General features: G+C 41.1%; 1 protein-coding gene across 10 annotated transcripts in view; it reads right to left on the reverse strand.

The window, feature by feature from the left end:
- Nucleotides 1-22,310, reverse strand: part of PDZD2 (PDZ domain containing 2) — a 346,831-nt gene that overhangs the window by 21,261 nt on the left and 303,260 nt on the right. For all 10 annotated transcript variants that reach the window (XM_046671791.1, XM_046671790.1, XM_046671789.1 and 7 more), the window contains 11 exons: nucleotides 20,749-20,868; nucleotides 19,842-19,956; nucleotides 17,283-17,356; nucleotides 16,914-17,139; nucleotides 15,995-16,112; nucleotides 14,224-14,356; nucleotides 9,636-9,717; nucleotides 8,117-8,151; nucleotides 7,254-7,380; nucleotides 5,233-6,041; nucleotides 1,879-2,023 (listed from right to left, as the gene is read on the reverse strand). In XM_046671791.1, the coding sequence (XP_046527747.1) occupies nucleotides 1,879-2,023; nucleotides 5,233-6,041; nucleotides 7,254-7,380; nucleotides 8,117-8,151; nucleotides 9,636-9,717; nucleotides 14,224-14,356; nucleotides 15,995-16,112; nucleotides 16,914-17,139; nucleotides 17,283-17,356; nucleotides 19,842-19,956; nucleotides 20,749-20,868 (1,984 nt within the window). The remainder of the gene's footprint in view (nucleotides 1-1,878; nucleotides 2,024-5,232; nucleotides 6,042-7,253; nucleotides 7,381-8,116; nucleotides 8,152-9,635; nucleotides 9,718-14,223; nucleotides 14,357-15,994; nucleotides 16,113-16,913; nucleotides 17,140-17,282; nucleotides 17,357-19,841; nucleotides 19,957-20,748; nucleotides 20,869-22,310) is intronic.

The following is a 22,310-nucleotide window of genomic DNA, read 5'->3' on the forward strand; positions in this document are numbered from 1 at the left end:
TGGTTAGCCCAGGAGATGAGGCTAATTTGGGAAAACACATGGAATGTTACAGACAGCATGCGAGTCTACATTGAGTGTTAGCTGTGTCTTGACCAAGTTCAGAGGAGTTGGGAGAAGCAGAAGGCCACATTATCCAAGGAAGCTTACAGAGGGGTGGGGACTTGACTGGGTTCTGGAGGGATAGTTTGACCAGAGAGTGAGGAGGAGAAAGGGGAGGAAGAAAATGGAATGAAAGCAGAGAAGCAAGAAAGAACATGGAATCTCAGAGGCGCAGGGAAAGCTGAAGCACGTCAGGGACAGTGGAAAACCAAGTCATTCCATGAGATGGTTCTGGAGAGCCACTCTGTCCTGGAGACGCCTCCTCATAAGGCCCTGCATATTCTTGGGCTAATCTGTCTACCTCTGGCACACAACGTCTTGCAAAGGGGGTTAGGGAGGACTGGCATATAAAGAACATTTGATTTGCTATTTTCTCAAGAACTATGCACCTGAGGTTGAGTGAAAAACTCAGTCACAATGAAAGCTCTTGGTTTGAGAAGTGTCTACCCCAGACATTATATCCACTCCATATCTGCCATACAAATCATCTTAATTGCATATGCCTTTTCCATCCTGAAGTTCCTACATCAATAATTAGGAACTCATTAGGATTTAGCAATGTGCTAAGAGTTTTTCATGCACTTAATTTTCCTCCCAACAGTGTCAGGTAGGTCTGTGACCATCTGCAGTTGGAACGGTAGGGAACTGAGGCACAGAGTGGTTAAGCAATGTATCCAAGGTCACAGAGTTCACAGACAGGGGTCGCCCCAGGAAGCTGGCTCCATGGCCCACACCATTTCCTGAACCCTGACTACGTGGCCTCTGGGTAGAAAGCCCTGGTAACAAGGTTGGCTCATCAAGACACCTCTGGAGACCGAACATAACTTCCCCATGTCCCTGGGAAGGCCTGGGGCACAACAAGATTCAAATCCACGGGCTCCCGTCCTCTGCTCAACCTTTGTGACCTCCCTTCAGCATGACTTTCCTGCTCCTGCTGGTGCCAACTATGGGGACAAATAGCCATGAGACAAAAGGAGGGGATTCAAAGGCAGTTTTTCAGGTTCAGATTCATTCACTGAACAAGCCCTCAATTTCCGTTAGCAATCTGACTTTCCTGCAAAGTGTATAACTTAAAAGGGTTTTGTTTGAAGGAGATTAAATTACATGGAGGCAGTCCTTCAAGTGGAAACGCCCTAAGTGCCCAATATGGGGAAGAATGTTGACTCAGTTATGGCGCCTCATCAGGTGAAAGGCCCAGCCGCCTTTACACACGATGTCGTAGGTGCAGAAGGACGCAGAGGACGTTGGTGCAGGTCCCTAACTAGAGTAGGCTACAGGTGTGCTGATACTTGAATCATTCGTGCTTAGAGAGGCTTGCCAGGGCAAGTGGCAGTCAGGCAGCCCTAGGAGCCTTTTGTTGACTCAGAAGGCTGCTCATATATTACTTTTTGTGGATGCATGAGGTAAAAAATATTAATGTTTTTCTTGTCCTTTGTGAAGTTCTTCCTGCCGTTTCTCAGTGCATTCCATTTCACATAAGCAGCGAGTTGAGATTCTGCAGGGCGGGAAATCCTTCTGATTCATCTCATGTCTCATTCACTAAGGTACATGTCACAGAATGGGTAGAGTGCCTGACTGAAACTGGACGCACTCTACTTGGAATTAAGTGTGTTGTTGGGCACAATGATCTAGGAAAGTCGTTAAATGTAGGCAGCTTTTAAATATCATTAATCTGTGTAAGAGTTTTTTCTCTCTCAAAATTCTCCACATGTAACGCTTTTATTAGGGTAACTTCTATCCTCCCATTTTGAAGCTTAACAAGTGACAGAATAATCTTACCCATTCTGGGTTGTTGCCTCCACTCTGGTGCAGCTTCGGGCGGGTTCTCTGTGAGGTGGCCAGTATCTGGGTGGGGCAGAGCACTGGTTGGCCCCCAGTTGGTAGGGACACGGCCATCCTCGATGGTCAGTTTTCCCAGAGATTCCTGGCACAATGACAACTGCAAGTCACTGTCAATAGCTCTCAAGTTTTCTGCGTCCTAAGACCTCATATATAGAGAAGAGCTGGCTTGGGAAAATTCAAGGAGCCCTGGACCAGGAGCCACAAGAACCAGATTCTGGGTTTAAGGTCCACTAGAAATTGCATGGTCTTGTCACTCTTCCTAAGCCTCGGTTTTCTCAACTTTAAAATGTGGGCAATAAGGGAAATGCAAATCAAAACCACAATAGCACCTCACGTCCGTTAGGATCACTACAATCAAAAAACAGAAATAACACGGGTTGGTGAGGAGGTGAAGAAACTGGAACCTTGTGCACTGTTGGTGGGAATGTAAAAGAGTGCAGCCACTATGGAAAACAGTATAGAGGTTCCTCCAAAAAAAGGAACTACCATATGATCCAGCAATCCCTCTTCTGGGTATATGCCCAAAAGAACTGAAAGCAGAGTCTTAAAGAGATATGTGTACACTCATGTTCATAGCAGCATTTTTCATAATAGCTAAAACGTGCAAGCAACTTAAGTGTTCACTGAGAGATGAATGGATAAGCAAAATGGGGTATGTACATATGATGGAATATTATTCAACCTTAAAAAAAAAGGAAATTCTGACACATGCTACAACACGGATGAGCTCTGAGGACATTATGCTAAGTGAAATAAGTCGGTGACAAATATTGTATGATTCCACTAATGTAAGGTACCTAGAGTAGTCAAATTCATAGAGACAGAAAGTAAAATGGTGGTTTCCAGGGGCTGGGGGAAGGGGGACTGGGGAGTTAATGTTTGGTGCGTACAGAGTTTCTGTTTTACAAGATAAAAAGAGTTCTGGAGGGGCTGGCCCCGTGGCCAAGTGGTTAAGTTCGCGCGCTCCGCTGCAGGCGGCCCAGAGTTTCGTTGGTTCGAATCCTGGGCGCGGACATGGCACTGCTCATCAAACCACGCTGAGGCAGCGTCCCCACATGCCACAACTAGAAGGACCCACAACGAAGAATATACAACTATGTACCGGGGGGCTCTGGGGAGAAAAAGGAGTTCTGGAGATGGATGGTGGTGACAGTTGCACAACATTATGAATGTATTAATGCCTCTGAACTGCACACTTAAAAATGGGTAAGATGAAAAACTTTGTTACGTGTATTTCACCATGATAAAAAAATCTGGAAAAAAACGGGGATGATAAGACTTGCTCTGTCCAACTCAGAGAGATTTAAATAAAAGATGATTAAATTAGATAACAGTTATAAAAACAACATGCAGCATACAAAAGGCTATCTGATGTCAGATATTATTGTTACCATGTTGCACAGTGATATCCAAGACTGTAAAATCAGCTCGTCATTTTGGTAGTTAGGGAGAGGACTCATCTGGATAAGTGAAATTGACATTTGATATTTCAAAAGTTCACTTCAGCCGAGTGTCAATTACTTTATCTTCCTTTCTTCTAATACCTACTGTAAAAAATTTTCCAAACAAACTTACTGAAAGTTAAATGAGATTTATTTGAAATTTACCCTCTGAGCCAAGGATTCATAAAGTGGCCCAGAGGTGGCAGCAGAGGAAAGAGGTGAAATGCTACTCTTGTAAAAAAAAAAAAAAAAAAAATCATTTAGTAAAATGTCAATTATTGGCAGAGGGAAATCTACACAGGGTTTAGCTCACTTAATTTTATATTTACTAGTAAGGCATAAATGTAACATAAAAACAGTAGAAGAGTCTGGAACGAGACAGAGGTGGTGGTTGTACAGCATTGTGAATGCACCATGTGCCACTGAACTGTACACTTTAAAAGGTTTAATTTTATGTTCTGTGAATTTCATTTCAATTTTAAAAAGTATTAAAAACAGTAGAAGACAATCCACTTACTAAAAGAGAAAGTAGTTTTTTTTAAGCTTCCAATATTTGACGGTAAATACTTTATGACAATGCATTCTATTTTCTTTCTCAAGGATAAATCAAATTTTGGTACTAAAATTTTTATGAGAAAAATTAAACTTCGGGGCAAACGTTTTAAATGCTGCTCAAAGTTCTTATTAGGAATACTAATTCACAATTACAAAGGCTCTTATTTTAATAGATATGTTATAATTAACAAAAACTCTGATTTGGCTTTATGTAGTTATCCAAAACTTGATGATACTTTTTGAAAGAAGGGGTTTACCCATTAGCTGAACATTACATTTTAAAACACATGTGCTAGTTGGAGGTAATAATTTCTTAGGAGGAAAAAAAAGATGTGTGTTTCTACTTTTTCTATAAGGTTAACAAAAACCTTTTCTGCCTAGTATAGTGTTTTTATGACCTTATATTTTTTGGGTCTATTTACACATATGTTTATATAAACTACTTGAACACACATCTTTATAAATATGGTCCTTCCGAGTCATCTCGGATTCTTTGCTCAGTGAGAAATTATTCATGTTCAGGAGATCATAAACAACATTAGTTTCTCTTGCTGCCTCCTTGCTAAAGTGGAGATATGTTGAAATTTTAAAAACTGAGCAATTTGATAATTCTGAGCCATTCTAACATACGTGTAACCTGGTAGTAACATAAATAATATTAACCTGCCTTTAATGTGCTGCATTACAGGTTTCTAAGTGAATGCAGCCCCATTATTTCATGTGATACTCACAACAAGGGTATGGTAGCTTTAATTACACATAATCATTATAGAAAGTTTAAAAACATTAGGATCACTCAGAACCTTACCAGCCAGAGAGAATCCCTGTTAACCTATAGTCGATGGTCAGCCCAATTCTGTGGGATGATCAAGGCAGACAGCACCATCCCTATTTTACAGGCAGACAACTGCCACTCAAAAGGTTTCAATAACTTGTCCAAGTGGTCATTCAGCTAGTCAGTGGAGAAGCCGGTGTCAGACCCAGGGTTTTCCTTCCCTGCCTCTCACTGCCCTTCCGTCACCCACCACAGCCTCTGCTACAGGTAAGAGAGTGATTGTATCTTTTGGCCGAGTGATCTCTGACTCAATACCCGTGCACTTTCCCCCTAGCAACCTGCTGATATGTTAACAGGCTCCCAAGCAGTCACGTATTGAAATGAATGATTCTGTTGAAAGATAATTCTCCAGGCATTACCCTTCCTTTCTGGCAGATTACCCTATGCTTTGTAACACTCTCCATGTTCATTCATACAACATTCACTTAGATCCCAAGTAACTAAGAGAAAATCAGTTACCCTCTCTGCAGTTCCACCTGGCCCCAAACCAGGCACGGTCACGTTGACAGAAGCGGCCTGGACTTCCGAGTCCAGATCACATGGGTCACTGGCTCCGTCGGTCAGGTTTACTGTCTCTGAGCCACTTGGCCTGGCCTCAGCCTCTGGCCTCTTGCGGTGTGGGCTGACCCTGGCCACTGGTTTGTGCCTGGACTCCAGGTTGTCATTCTTCTGCTGGGGGGAACTGGGGCTCTCTGCGCTCACCAGACTCTGGGCCCCTGTGCCGGCTTTGTATTCCAGTTTGGGTGAACTCCTTGATCCTGACAGTTCTTTCCTCCCGAAGCAGCCAGGGCCACCCTTGGGGGCCTCTGCAGAGGCCAGCAGGTTGGCTGCATGGGAAGGAGTGTCCACCATTCCCCCTGAGACACTCTCCTCTAAGTCCATCGAGCTGCCAAGGAGAGGTGCTGAGAAGGCCTTGCTGACCAGTGTTTTCTGGGGACGTTCCTCCTGATTGTTGATAGCCGTGACCTTGGAAGAGGGCGTCAAGACATGCCTAGAGTCGCCCTCTGTCAGAGGCCTGCTGGGACCTGGGAGGGTCCCTGGGAGGGAGATGCAGTCCCCTTCACTGTCGAACTCTTCCTCATCACTGGCATCGTTGGCATCACAGCCCACCCTCCTCTGGCGGAAGAGAGGGTTTCGGAGGACCTGTGGGCTCCCAGGGAGACTGGCTTGTCTGGCAACTGTCACCTGCTTGTGGAAGAGCCCAGAAACTCGCTGACTTCCTAGAGACACAAGGCTGTTGGCCCTGGCTTTTCCTGGTTCCTTGTGAGCTAGGAGGAAAGGGGAAAGAAAAGTCAAATGAAATGGTTTCCCATCTGGCCTGGTCTTATAATTTAACCTCCCTTATTACATACGAGTGTTTCCACATTCACAACTACCAGATACACACCCACTGGCCACTGGTGACCAGGCTGAAATGATATGGCTTCTTGGGATCTGCACCGAGTACACAGCAGGCTTCCCTCTCTCCTCCTCCTACTGGCTTCCCTTTTTATTTATTTATTTACCTCAACCTCTGGATTGTTTAACTTAAAACATGTGCTGCCTAGAGATAGAAATGTACAAGTCAGCAACATCCATGATGTCTGACACATTGGATGCTGCAGAGAATTCCTATCTAGGAGGATGCCCGGGGACCAGCCAGTCCTGCACACCTGGGCCTTCTTATTACCTGAGGTCCTTCCTTCATCTGTGTGATTAATGGGCACACAAGCTCCTAGAGCCTGGCGCAGTGAAGCCTGAGGTTACAATCTATCCACATTCCAACCAGGGAAGGGAAGGAAGCACACCGGCTGCTCTGCGAACTCTCCACGTCTTGCTAAACGTATGAGAAATTACACCCCTTCCACCTTGGCATGTTTCTCCCAGAGACTGGAGTGAGCTCGTCAACTGTTCCAAAGGAGAGCTGGAGTGGCCATCGCCTGCCTCTCCCAAGACAGGGCATTTTCTTCTTCAGACATTAGAAATGAGAAAAAGGAAACCACACCAGCAAGAAGTCTGAGAAACCAGTATGGTCCACATCAGATCATTATCTCATATTATATTGAGAAGATAATCAATGAGATTTTTAAAAAAAAACTGATAATATCTGTCTTTTATGAGTTCTGAAGGTCTCACGCACTGCCTTCTAAAAAGAATTAAGTTAGGGCCTCATGAGGAAGAGACCTGGAATTTGGCTGGAATTCCCCTAAAACATAAGGCCATCAGGTTGCCAACCCTGATTTGATGCCATAAATTTCAAGACTACACTATGTAAACAACATGTAAAGAGGGCCCGGTTTAGCCACCTGCAACACTCTGGGTTAGAATGTGTGTCCAGCCCAATAAGCAAGTGGCCACTCATCAACAGTGGGCTGCATTTTCCATGGATAAATTCTGAATTTGGTCAGGGTAGAAAGACGGCTTCCACTCAGCCAGACGCATGGTTTCCAGTTCTCTTCTCACACCATGATGGCCAGAGTTGGAAAACAGTCATGGCTTACTGGAGGTGCTGCAGACGCTTCCTGGGTGATCCTCGTCTTCGGAGCCGGCCACCACAAAGTCTGACAAGGGGCCTGGGACATCTTGGGCAAAGTACTGGGAGAGTTCAGATTCAGAAATCAGGGAGTCCTGTTGAAGACAGTGTTGGATGAAGAAGAAGGAACACCAGAAGCAGATTATTTTAAACAGTAATTACTGCCTATCTTTCCAAGAACACATTGTTCTAATCCATGGTCATTTGAAACAGCTGTGATAGTAAACACCCACTTCCATTTACTTTAGGATGGCTAAATTAAACAATTAATGAATAAAAAGGCAACAGTGGCTGCCAGACAATGTTTTTAAGAACTATTTTTTAGGCCAAGTGTTTGGCAATGATCAGAAAAGCCCCAGCAGCAATATATGAACCATCCCAGGAAAAACAGTCGGGGAAGAGATAGGAAAACAGAATGAAATTCCATGCCACTGGTTCAGCCTATTGATGAAACAAACAACCGGGGAGTTCGAATCCTGCTCTCTGATCCACTGGGCTTAGGAACAGCCAGCTGAGAACGATTCCACAGTCTCCTTAAAGTCACAGGTCCCCCAGAACTGAGTAGGGCCCCCTTTTCTATGGAGCATTTTAAAAACTACTTTTCAAACTATAGCTCAGTTCTTTTATTTTATTGCTCAATTCTTTTCCTGGATAAATATTTAATAAAAGAAACACACGTGTATATTTGTTCTCAAATTAGCACTGTTGCTGTTTTTGTGTAAAATGACCAAAAATGACAGAAATATGGGCTGGGTCCTCAGGTTTGACTTATGGGCTCCAGGAACTGGTTCCTAGGCCAGCTGAACAAGGCAGCAGTGTGCCTTAACTCACCTTTTTTGCTAGAGAGGGACTCTTCAAGGGGGTACCTGTTGGGGAAAAAATTTACCATACTGTCAAAACAATGGTCCTTACAAATAGGCTCCCATCCTTAACTAGAAAAGAAGGAGCCGAACATATGAAACAAAACCCTCTTTGCTTGACTGGTAGTGATGGATATGGCCCTATGCATAGGTATAGACGGGCATGCAGTCTACCCCAACCCATCCCACTGCCCAAAATCCTGTTCACGCTTCAAGCCCTAACTCAGAGGCGACCACCTCCATGATGATCCCAGTTGGAAGCAACTTCTTCTGAATTTCAAAAATATTTTATACTACCCACACGCCAACGTCCATACACATGGCGTAACTTAATTATAAGCGGATGCATCTTATCTCCCTTCCTCAACTATTTAACTCTCCACAGGGCTGAGACCTTCACTGATCTGACCCCACAGTGCTCAGCACTGTACCTGGATCTAGGAAGTGTTCAGTGGGATTTGTTGAATGGACTGAAGGATGAATGAACAAAGGTGCACCACCCAAGAAACTCATGAAAGAACTGGGGAGAGGGTTGACTATCTATTTTAGTTTTTATTTGAAGGATGAAAAGACTCGACATTGAGACTTTAAATTATATGTCATGAGCAAAAAGGTCTTCGGCATGAGGATAATGGCTTAATAAAATCTTCTATAAATGATCCAGCAGATATCCTGGAATTATGAGAGGACAGCTTTCAGGCAGGTCTGGAGACTGAGCTGGTTGAATAAAGAGCCCATTCTAGCCGTGCCTACTTTAAATATATTAATTATGGATGCAGATAATCAGGGTATTTCATGATTGCCAAAAAATCCTAGGCCTTCCTTTTCCTCTGACAACCAGTAACTCATGTCTCAGTGCCTTTTCCTCTCAGCATCAGTCTTAACATCAGTCACGTCTCAAGTTCCGACATGTTTGCAGAGTCCTTTATTTAGGTTTCCATCCTACAGGAAACATTACTTTTAAAACTTGATACAGTATTTCATATTTTAAATTCATATGAAATTCTTTACTATTTCAATCCTTCTCTGCCTGAGCTTTTCTGCTTAAGAAGGGAGAAATCATGATTTTTGCAGCCTTGATTACCCTTCTTAAGTTAAAACTTTTAACTCATGTCAAGAAATCCCCAGTTTTTGGGTGGATAATACTCTGTATCTAACAAACAACTGATATTTTGGTATCGTTTCATTCTTACCTAGAACATTTCAGATGAATTGTACATAAACACATGAAATGCTGCTAACTCATTTTTGCAAATTACCATAAAGTAGTGTAAGAAGCATGCACGACTAGAACTTTAATAAAGCGCATTAAATAACTGTAGAAACCAACAGTAGCAGCTAACAGAAAGCACACACTTTGTCTGACAGCTACTTCTGCCAAACCTGATAATTACACAGACTTCAATAATATTGCAGGCGGGGAGTGCCCCGTGGGGGAACGTAATGAGAAACTCTTCTGAATGGTGAATGAAAATGTGCAATTACAGTACCTAAGCCAGGAGAGGAACTGGCCTCTTTGCTCTCCTGATAAGTGCTGCGTGCTATCACTTCATCCATTTCCTGCTCGGAAACCTGATTTTCAGCAGAAAGCACAAATTAGATGGTTTTATTTATTTATTTTTCCCCAAGAAAAGCAGCTAGGATCAGAGTCAGAGTCAGAGCACAGAGACAGAGGAAAACCACAGGGCCAGAGATGATGACCATCCTCTGAAGCAGTAATTTGGGGCATATAAGAAGTATACAGCTGGGTTAACTGATTGCTCGAAACAATGGACTCAAAACAATGGGTTCGACTGATTCCCAAGATCATTCAGCAAAGCATTCAGGTGCTGTGGTTACCAACAACACCGCTGACATCTGCCGCTCTCTAGAACACTCACTTCTCATTCTTTTTTCCTAAACTTTATTTAAATAATTTCAAACCTATATAAAACTTGCAAGAGTAGCACATGAATAGTATACTCTTCCTCTAGATTCACTATTTTTTAACATTCTGCCCTGTTTACACACATGCTCCGTCTTTACACACACACACACACACACACGCACTGCTATAAATTTTTACTAAACCATTTGGTAGTTAGTTGCAGACATCATGACTCATCACGTGTAAATATTTTAGTATGTATCTCTTAAAAATGAGGACATTCTCTTAAATAACCTTGGTACTATTATTCAGGAAATACAACATTGATAAAAACAACTGTCTAGTATACATTTCATATTCTAATTGAGCCAATTGTCCTAAGCCTATCCTTCAGAAATGCTACACAAAGTGTGTCTGTAGACTGAAGTACTTCACAGAAAGTCTGACGCCAGCCTGAGATAAGATAAGGATTTTCCTTGAGAATGCAAATCAACCCTCAGCTTCTTTCATCAACAGTGTCTTCCTAGGGAAAAATGTCAACTCAACTAGACGGTGGGCATAGTAATGTAACTGATTTACATTCTGGTACCAGCTCCTCATCTTGCTGTGGACCTCTAGCGGACTGTCACTGACCAACTTCTCTGCATAGGAATGCTTTATAGAAAAATTTCTTGGGCAATCCAGAATTCAATTCTGGATCTAGTTGCCCTGTGTCTTTAGTTGTCCTCTTTTAATCCAAAACAATTCTGAGCCTTTGTCTTTCATGATACTGACATTTTAGAAGAAAGCATGCCAATCCAAACCCTCAATTAGGATTTGTCTGATAGTCTCTTCATGCTTAGATTTAGATCACGCATTTCTGGGCCGAAAAACTACAAAAATTGTTTCCTTCTCGGTATATCACAGGGGCCCTCAGGGTCAGTGTGTTTCATAACTGGAGATAACTGTGACCACTCCATTAGGGTGGGGTTCACCAGATTTCTTCACTGGATTTTTTCTTTTGTTATTAATGAGTAATGAGGAGATAGCTTGAGACTACATCAATATCCTCCTCCCCAATATATTTCCACTCAATGGTTTTAGCATCACTGATCATTCTTGCCCCAATCAATTTTTATGATGAAGTTTTCAAAACAGTGATTTCATAACTCTTCTTTTCCTTCTATATTTATTGTTATCATGGTAAATTCATGGTTTTTTTCCCCCATCAGTTGTTATCCATAACTGTCATTATTCATGGGAAGACTTTTTAAAAGCCTGATAAATGCTGAACTATGAGATATTTTAAAAGACATAACTTGTATTGAGTTTCTTTTTGTGTGTGTTTGAGGAAGATTAGCTCTAACATCTGTTGCCAATCTTCCCCCTTTTTTTTTTCCCCGAAGCCCCAGTATGTAGTTGTATATCCTAGCTGCAAGTCATTCTAGTTCTTCTATGTGGGATGCCACCACAGCGTAGCCTGATGAACAGTGTGTAGGTCCATGTCCAGGATCCGAACCAGCGAAACCCCTGGCTGCCAAAGCGGAGGGTGCGAACTTAACCACTACGCCACGGGGCTGGCCCCTGGAGTTTCTTTTTTAAAGGTAAGAATATTTTAAGCTCAGAATGGTAATTTTGTGTACTATAACATGTAGCATAAACAGTATTTGGATAGTTTTTATTTATTTATTTAGGATAAATTTGCCTTAATAGGTAAATAAATATTTTTATACAGGATTCAGCATTACATTTTAACCTCACAGATAAATCACAATCACATCATGGCCTTTATGTAATACTTTGTAGTAGGCTTCATAGGAAATAAAATATGTACACATACATGCACACAGGTATACACACTCACACACACACACACACACACACACACCCCTTCATAAAGCAAAGAGTAATTTTGTACAAATGAGCCTGGGAAAATATCAGCTTAAATAGTGGTTGCAAGTTTTTCTTGATATTAGACTTTCAATAATTGCTATTGTTTTTCTGAGTAGGAGAAAAATGGCTGGGATTTGAAACAAGTGAAAGATTTCCTGGCTAATTCTAATCACACTGAAAGCCCCAGTACCAATTAAAAATGAACCTCTATTACTTTCTTCTACCTAACAAGCTAGAAGCTGCTACCCGAGCAGGTCCAAATCTGAGCTTGTCTAGACCTGGAGGGTTTGAATATCCCAATCGGGCAGCCACTGCCCCAGTCATTATGAGAAACAGAAGAAAAGAAAATCCTTGTGGTATTTCTCTTGGAACAACATGAAAACTAAGGAAGCACATACATTCAGTATCAAAATGTGCTATTGGCATGAAATGCTGGGATAAGAGGTACAAAAATACATTAAACATAAAATGGAATCTTGACCAAAAGAAAAATACAGTATGATGTTACAACTAAGAACACCATGTTTACCTAGGAAGAAACGTGAAATCCAGTCAGACAAACACTGAAATTTGGTTTTGCTGGACCTCTCCCCAACACCACCATGACGACCATTTTACTGTGGCTAGACATGAATCAAACTGTGCGTCCAACAGGATCACAGACCACCAGCCTATCAGGATTATTGTGCTTTGCACTGAAATGCAGTTTTGATATTGATTGTATTGGCAAATTAGGCAGATGCTTTTGGGCTGAGATGAAGCAGACCTCCGAACAAATCATGACCTGTGCTATGTTGGAATGGATTTTGATGTCAGACACGCCTTGAAGCCAATGCCTGCAAACCACTGAGAACATAATTTTCTATAACGTTGCCGAGGACTGTGCTAGGTCAGCCACGGCTTCCTGGACTGCTTGTTAAGGTAAAAGGAGGTGTGGCCATGTGGGTGGTAGAATCTAAGAGAGGATCCTGGAGGAAGGAGCTGAGAACGCTGTAGCTGTGTCTGTGAGGCACACAGTGTTAAAGTGACCCAAAGAGAGTCATGGGAAGAGCAGGGGACCAAAGTAGAATGGATTCTAAGGGAAAAGGTCAGGACTACTGGATAGAAAGGAGAAAAATGGGAAGTAACAAGTAGAAAAAAATGAAAAAAGGCAGAAGTTGGACTTGATGTTATATTAATGCTATTTTATGTATGGCATTTTTGAGAATGCACATAGGTAAGAGAAAACAATCTGGAAAAGAGTGGAGTTGACTTTGAATCAGTCTAATGGCAACCTTTGCCTAAGCACTGTGGTTGACATCACCTTCCCAGATCAAGATATGGAGTCACAGCTCCACAGCTCTTATTTGTATTGAGGAGAATACAGCAAACGAACACCACCAAGACACTAAAGATGATCCCATAAAGTTAATACACTAAAGAAATCTCAGACGTGGCACATGGGAAGACCCACAAGGTCTCCAGGCACAGGCGTCTTATTCTGAAAATGGCACACAAGTCCATCAAGCACAGCAGCCTGGGGCCATTTAGGATATAACCAAATAGCACTACAAATAATACAAAGGGAGTGGCCATATGACAGGCATGGGAAGAGTTAATATATTTAATGAGCATTTTGAATTGTTAAAAGGAAAAAGTTAAATTTTGTAAAACACAACTGGAGTACAATATTACAGACAAGCTAATTTAAAAATATTTTTACATCGAGTACTCAAAACAACAAAAATAATGCTCAAAGTGAGGTGAGTTGAATTTGCTTAAGTATCCTGTGGTTAGCCTAAAAAATTAAAAGGAATGCACAAGTACAGAAGAGAGATAACCAAGTAAAAGGGGAGGCCAATGATACAGGGTCTGAAATTATCTGCAAGTTTAGTGTGGGTCAACAGTGTGACATCAATGCTGAAAAAGAATTCGTGGGCTCTTAAGCCTTAATTACAGAAATACTCTGTTCAGGTCACGGATGGCCTGGACAGATCACTTAGTCCAATGTTCTCAGATTTTCTTGATGCAGAAATCCATATCTTAACTAGCGATTAAACAGCTAGCTGGGGGTTCCTCAAAACCCAGCACTCCTACATTTCACCAAATTTTAAATTCACCAATAATATTGTCAAAATTCTCTAGTAGACTTTTCTAAGAGTTTGAAGACAAAGAAGTCCAGATCAACAATTCCTTTCCCATGTGTATCAGTTACCTTGGCCACAGGCTGATTCCCATCCCCAGCTGGGTGAACTGTCACCAAAGAGTATGCATTGTCATAGAAATACAGTGTGTGTCACTGCTACTGGGCAAATAGCCAAGCGGTATTCCTATACTCAGAACTGTATGAAATACTTCACCTTTGGATTAGGATGCCGGCCGATGACAAGGCGAACGGGTCCTGGGGGGCATTTGCTCAGGATGGCATGGACTTTGCTTAAAGCAGCATGGCGAACGTTGACTGAGTTCACTTCCAGGATTTGATCTCCGCGGCTGCGGAGGGCAACACAATCAACACTCTGTGGTAACTGTTAGCTTTTTACAAGATTTCCTTCTGGAAGACGTTTATAATATGAAATCTTTTCTGAATACTTTAAAGAGGGAATTGACATCCTTTCATCTTTGCATATGTGTAAAAAAGCAACACATTCACACGAACACATTCGATTTTAAATTGGCAAAGGCTATTATGCATATCTACATGCATTTTCAGAAGTAGCAAAGTTAAGTAAAATGATAATAAGAACCCCTTCTTGAGCACATAGTGTATGCCAGGCACTATACAAAGCAATCTACATAACAATGCTTTGAATAGATATTATTATTCTCATTATGTAGATAAGGCTACAGGTTCAGAGAGGTCACCCAGATGTCACCCACTGTTGAACTCAGGTCTGTCTACCACTTGATCATCACGTGATAGCCCCTCGACCACCATCAGTTTCTTTTTTCCTACCATCTTGAAATGATTATTGTAATATAATTTAAGGAGGAAATATCTGAAGCTCAAAGGTTACCCAAGAATTTGTAAAAACGTTTCAAATTTGAACAAATGAGAAATTGGGGACAAGATGCCCATTTTGACTCGAAATTATAGGGAGAGAACTCAGTATGAGAGAACAAAGACTCTTTATGTGGGGTTTGAAGAATGTTCATTTGGCAGTCTCCAGACATATGGAACCATTCAAGAAAGAAACATCATCTTGGGATGTCATTAAAGGATTTTTTTCCTTGGGTTCTAAAAGTATATTTTCTTTAATGTACTTTGGATGATTTGCTAAATTTTTTTTCGCATGGAAATTCACTCTGATGATTAACTAAAAACATAATATAATCTATTAACAGGGCCCCAAAATGGCAACCTCAAGGAATGTCCTTTTGACAATTCCTCAACTCCTCAAGGACTTAGAAGCTTATAGAGGAGAAAGGTGATACTGTTTGCACAGAGCGATTTGTGCAATACGTGTACATTCCTGTGAAATTTAGGTGGGCACGGACCCACTGCAATTACTGCATGACAGAACATCTAGACAGCTCTTGTACAAACAGGATACCCATGCTACAGCCCAACTAGCTGGACTGAGAAATCAGACACGCAGTGATTTCAGACAATAAGCATGTAGACATCACCACTCGAATAGGAATGGAACAACAGAAAAGGTTCAAGAGATTATATTTAATAATAAAAGTCTCCTTTTATCCCCTTATTATTTATTCAAGGGCAAGATTGTAGGACTCTCTTGTATCCAGTGATTCCAAACCATTATGAACAGTTCCCAGTACCTCAAACGAATTTCACATAAATGAATAAAAACTGAAAGAAAATATTTAGATCCTCATAGATATTGGTATAGAGCTGGATTTTGTCAAGTTTCTGAAACTGAGCTTCTGAGTCCAAATAGAACAAGATAGGGAAAGCCATGATCCAGAGTTCTCTAATTCAACCAAATTTCATTTATATTAGCTCTTTATCTTAGAAATGCTATTAATTGTAATCCTGGCTATAATACTGCCAATAATACAGAGATTTAGAATCCCACAAAGGAATGTAACAGGACAGAGATCTTACATGTGCATGTATTCACATATTCACGAACATGCAGACCCCATACTATCAGGTTTACAACAAACCTCAGATTGCTCTCCATCTTGGCCACTGATCCGGGGGCAAGACTGTGAATGTAGATGCCCGGCGGGCTGTTTTCTAGAGCCAGGCAGCAGGCACCAATGCCTAATCCAACTCTTGGCTCTGTGAGAGGCATCATTCCAAGAAAACAAAATCAAAAAAAGAAAAGGTTAAGTGACTTGGAACTACATTAAGGTATATTTAGACCAATAACCATTTATTTTTTGACCAGACTCAGAATGTAAATCTTGCTTTTCTTTGTCAACCTGGCCATACTCTGTTAATGAAATGAGTCCATGGCAGAACCAGGGGCTAACTATGGATGTCAATTGTTCCATGATCTACTCTCTGCTTAAACAGCCTCCTCAGATCTGGCTTTGGAAATATGCAGAGTCAAAGTAATATTTTTTATTCTGGATACACAACTTCTAGGTTTCCTTTCACCTCTCTTTTTAGCAACTAATCTTTTGGTTATTTAATTGCTCATCATATTTCCACAGTAGGTGAGCAGGGGCAAAAAAAAACAAAGATGAAAAGCAGTAAGATGTAGCGATCACTCATGACTTTTAGTTACTGGTGTTAACTGTATTCTTAACTATAATCTTTTGTTCTTTAAAATTTTTTATCAGCCCTAGAATTAAGCTAGTCAGTGATTTTTTTTTCTAACATGAGTCTGACACACACTGATTCATCTGGGGAGAGCTTAAAAGACTTTGTGCTACTGGTAACTTCCCCTCACTTTACGAAAATGACTAAAAACTCTCCTTTTGATCCCACTGTCCATTTAGAGAATACCCTATGTTGTTGGTAGCAGATTGTTCCAAAGGAAGAATTCACAAAAGAATACAAAAAATTAACGTAAGAACAGATTACAAATTGTTATTTGATAGAATGTAATGAAAGTGAACGAATAGCTGGTCTCACCTTTGTTGAGTGTTACTTCCATGACAATTCTGTCCTTGGGCCCAGGGGCCTTCCGACCCAGGGATGAAGCACTGCCTTCATCAGAGCCTCCTGCACAGGTTCCTCCACTGGCATTGAAGTTTGGGGAGCTGGATCTGCTCATGTGTGTCGGTGTGGAGCAGGGCGTGAGGCTTGGGCTCAGTAACTTTGTGCGTACTGTTAAGACAAATAATCCACTCCGGATTTGCTGAGAAAACAAGAAAAAAGGAGGGCTAAAACATTCAGTCTGCCCCTATGTCAAAGAGTGAAAAAAGAAATCACCAAACCCAAACCAGAAGGAAATAAAGGAAGAAAAACAAAGATAAAGGAGATCAGTAAGAATGCCGTTACCTTAAAGGTATGAATGGCTTCTTGAAACGTCAAGCCCTTTATTGGTATTCCATTTACATCTAGGATTTCATCCCCTAGTGACCAAATATGAGAATTACATTAACATCAAGCTTTAATTTACTGGAATCTAACCACTCAGTCAGTACTAGAATAGTATACCATATGGTCCCTGATTTACAACTCTATAAAATGAATTTTATTGTTCCAACTCTCTTTCATTAACTTAGCTTCCAAGAATGTCACAAAATGGGACAATTAATGACAATGCATATTCTTTTGCAGTAATTCTGTATTTCCATCTTTAAACAACTATGAGAAGCATCAAGATCTTATTCTTTAGCCATTGCCAAGTCTGATAACAGATGTCCTATGTTTAGAGATCAAACTGCAAAAACTGGGTCTCAAGTCTGTCTTTGTAATCTTTGTTCAAAAGCTTAAACCTACTGGCAATGAGGCATGAACACACAGAACATGTGAGAAGCCACTCTGATACCTGCAAAAGGACACGTCTGGAGAATCATCACAGTCTGTGGAAAATGGTTTCAATAATAAAGACAAACAACTTCTGAGATGTTATTTAAGAATGGCAACCTCTTCTCCAGAAACGGTCTAGATGCCTGGTCTTATTGGTGCTGTTCCAGGTTCTCAGTCATTAAGCCGGCAAGTTACTATATACTTCTATCTAAGAGATTACTCTAGGCTAATGTCAAATTGTACTCTCTCTCTCAAACTATCCTGGACTCATCTTCACCCCAAGACGACATTGTCAGGTCAATTTTCAAGCTATTGATAGTGTCTGCTGGGAATATAAAAGAACTTGGACATCCTATTGACTTATCAGAGCTTGTTTCTGGTTTGTACTCTTGTGACATGGTCTGGTTTTTGGTATAACAGTTCATCAAATACACTACAAAGGGGCCCCAGAGAGAAGAACAGATGAACCTTGCACAGCAGTGCAGGACAGAAGAGAGACTTCCCTCACCTACGACAAAGTGCAAAGCAGCATAAGAAGAGACATTGTCACCAATCATGGACAGTCAATGCCAGGAGCACACTGTGTGTTTGATTACAGGAATCCTGTAGGTGAGTTCAAAAATGTAGCAGTCCCCCATGCATTTGTTAGCTTCCTTCTCTTTCATCCAGTTACAGAAGTTGTAAAATAAGTGAAATAATCTATTTAAAAATAACCTGGCACAACCAATTCCTCAACTAGGTGAGGTTTTTGGCTTGTTTCCATATGGGAAAAGGATAGAAACATTAAAACGATTGCTCATGCTCTTAAAAAATCTTTATATAAGATTTCTAAAAGACAGATCATTCAACAGGTTGAAAATTCATTCCAATGACTTACATTTATTGTAAATGAACACATACGAAAAAACAGTATTTAGGAGAATCAAGTGCTATTAACCTTCCCTAACTATTGATTTTTTTTTTTTCCATTTTGCTCCATTCTACCAGTATTGCAGGATGACTTTCAATCAAGTGAACACATGGCATAGCCATTATAAAAATGTTCTGCTAGAATTTTACATTGTTCTGAAACTAGACACAAACACCACCTGGGAGTTAACCCTTCCTCTAAGAGAAAGAAATAAATATTCTGCCATCAAAATATTAAGCCTGGTCACGTCTTATCATTAGCATACAGGCTTCTAGGGTCGCTCTGCCAAAAAGAAGGAGACTCCAATTCATTCTTATCAGTTAAAAAAAAAAAAGCCACAATAACATAACAGTACCTATAGTTTGGGTCAACTGAACTGAACAGTCATAACTTTTCTGAAGGTAACTAGAAATATTCTGACTTAATCATTTCATGAAGTCAGTATATTAATAAGGGAGTAGAAAAATCAGGATTCATGAATAAGTTCTCTTAGTGGTGACTGTAGTTAACAATACTGTGTTATGTACTTGAAAATTGCTAAGAGTAGATCTTAAACGTTCTCAACACACACACAAAAATTATGTGACGTGATGGAGGTGTTAACTAACCTTATTCTGGAAATCATTTCGCAATATATGCGTGTATCAAATCATCACGTACACTTTAAACTTACACAATGTTATATATCAACTATATCTTAATAAAGCTGGGAGGAAAAACAGCACTTGTCTGGTATGTTTATGCATGGCAAAATGGCGGGTGCTATGGAGAACATAAAAGATGTTTATGTACTCCAGCCCTGAGCAAGAATGGACTGTAAATTCTCAGGAATCTTCAAGGCAAAGGAACATGATCAACGACCAAGGGGACAAGGTAGAATTTAAAGACCCAAATAAAAATATCAAGCCACTTTCCACATATCATCTCATTTAATCCTCACAAGCTCTTCAAGGTAAGTACTAATATTGCAAGTTTCAACCGAAGAGAGTGAAGCTCAGGTTATATCAATTGTCCAAGGTCTGATGCGCTAAGTGTTGGATTCAGCCCAGGTCTCCTCGACTCCCAGGCCCATGGCCTTAGCTGCTGTGCCATTCACTTCCCGTCTTGCAAGGGGACACATCTTCATGGAATCAAAGCTCAGGTCCACTGAGGACCACCAAGAGGCTTTCCCCTACCTTCCTTAAGTCTTCCGTCCTCTGCAGCTGATCCATTTGGGAAAATGGTCTTGACAAAAATCCCCATCTGTCCTCGAATGCAGTCTCGACCTCCAGCAATGCTAAAGCCAAGGCCCTACATCCAAAGCAAACGGGGGTGCAGGTTGTCATTGCAGTATTTAACTGAGGGCATCCTTCCCATTGTAGTATTTAACTGAGGTGTCCCTCCCAACCAGGCTCAGAGTTAAGCTAACTAGCTGTAAATTCAAGTTTGTACTCCCTTCTCCACTTCCCTCCTCAGATCTATTAGCGTTGTGCTAGCTATGCTTTACATTAAAGGGAAAAGTTTTAGGTTGAACATACGAAACTGCCAATGTTTGACAATCTTTGATCTCCAAAAACGGCAATTTCACATGGATCAACAATAGCTCATGAGAACCATGTCACACTGTGCAGCTGCCATATTTGTTTTATTCTTTCGTTTCAGTCTTTCCATTTTATATCAAAATGGATATTTTGATATTTGTGTAATATCAAGTTATTTGTATTATTCCCTTTATGATATGACAATGCCATAAAATTCATTCCAAAGAATAACTGGGAGTAGTCCCTGAAGCTGCAGAGTCTGATTTTCTCTCAATAGTGGTAAAAGTTGGGGCATTTACTCTACCCTTATTGTGTCCTAGCCACCCGGAGGTGACACCTTACATCATAAGGCCAAAAAGGGTGTGACCATCTCGCTCAGAGGCGCACAGGAAAGGATGCCAGGAATCCACTCAGATCCATAACAAAGGCCACTTAATCTCTTCCTCTTTATCCCTTTTACTTTCTCTTTCATGTAAAAACAACAATAGTGAAAAGTAACTATTTAAAAAACACGGGCCAACCTTTACCTGGAGAGCAAAATAGTGCACAGAAAAGAGCTCACCTTGCCTTTTTCTTTGTACAGCCCAATGATAGAGATGACCGATGGCCGAATGAGTCTCCAAGGAGATTCCACCTGAGTAGCGCTCAGGGAGCGGGTGGACTTCTTTACAATGTGGTATTCCTAAAAGTCAGCACATGGCAAGGTCAGAGAGAGTCTCATTTATCCTTCTGTGGCCTGAAAATCTATTCAGATTTTTGAAAACTTCAGTTGTCTTTTGGGTTAGACCGCTATTTCTCTCTGGTCCATCTCTGGTCCAGTGGCTTAAAGAAAGATTATAAAGAAGATTGGAAGAATAGCCCTTACTGCTTGGAGGCCGCAAACACCTGGTGTTGCTCTTTCCTCGACTGTCCTTCACAGAGCCTACTTCTCACCTTCTGCAATGGAGTCAGGAACCAGAAACCAAGAGGGCTCAGAGATGTAGGATGACCACCCTGTGGTCGGGTTCTCTTGGAAGTAACCCTCTGCCCTCATCCCAACTTCACAATCATGGTCAGAAAGTGTCTTGCCATTTTAAGCTTAATTCACTCACTCAAAAACTTAGCAAGCCCTTGTTTCTTCTAAAACCCAGACCGCAAACCCAGATAGCTGTTATTCCATATAAAGCAGCCCGCTGAGAAACTGCAGCAGCTTCAGTTCAAATCCCTCACATTTGGAAAATAAAATACTTTCCCATAAGCCACACTTTCCTTTCCTGGCACGTAGCAGCTCAAATCTTGATCTCTTTTTCCTGTCCATCACCCACAATATACATGTGTGTAACCAGGGTGCACTATTTATAACATAAACAAGAGAGTCAGTGAATCTATTGCTAAAGCTCTTCTACTGTTTGCTCCTTGCTAGTCTTCTTAGAATAATAAATTTTGTAAATGGCACAGATACTCTAGCACAAGCAAAATATATATATATATATCGCTTTCATGTTTAATACGAGAAAAGAGATGTCAGAAGATAGTTTTTATCCTTTATTAGTATATTCTACATTCAAAGGTAGAAATGAAATGTCTGCTAATGATACTTTTGTATTCCTAGCAGCTTAGAACAATTATATTTTGGAGTTTTATAAAATATCTGCCAGCAATGTTGGCCTCCCAGACTCTGATTCATTAAAAAAATGATGTTGGCTTGGCAAGGCTACTACCCTTTTACTGAAATCATCATAGAGACGGCCAGACACAGCCCATAGGTTTTCAACCCTCGAATACAGAGGTTCACGTGTGGACTTGTAAGGGAACTCTTTCTCTATCATCTAACTCCAGCAGCACCTCATTCTGTCTCCCCTTGGGAGCCAGTGGGAACCAGAGGCCTGCATGCTTCACTGTTTTCTCGAAGACTTTCAGGGGCCCCACTGCTCTTTTTAGACCTCTGCTGTCCAATACAGCAGCCACTAGTCACCGCGGCTGTCTATATATATTTTTTTTGATTGGCACCTGAGCTAACATCCATTGCCAATCTCTTTCTTCCCCTCCTTCTTCTCCCCAAAGCCCTCTAGTACAACGTTGTATATTCTAGTCGTAGGTCCTTCTGGTTGTGCTATGTGGGATGCCATCCCAGCGTGGCTTGAT

This window comes from Equus quagga, chromosome 9 (genome assembly GCF_021613505.1).
Source record: "Equus quagga isolate Etosha38 chromosome 9, UCLA_HA_Equagga_1.0, whole genome shotgun sequence".
Classification (NCBI taxonomy): domain Eukaryota; kingdom Metazoa; phylum Chordata; class Mammalia; order Perissodactyla; family Equidae; genus Equus; species Equus quagga.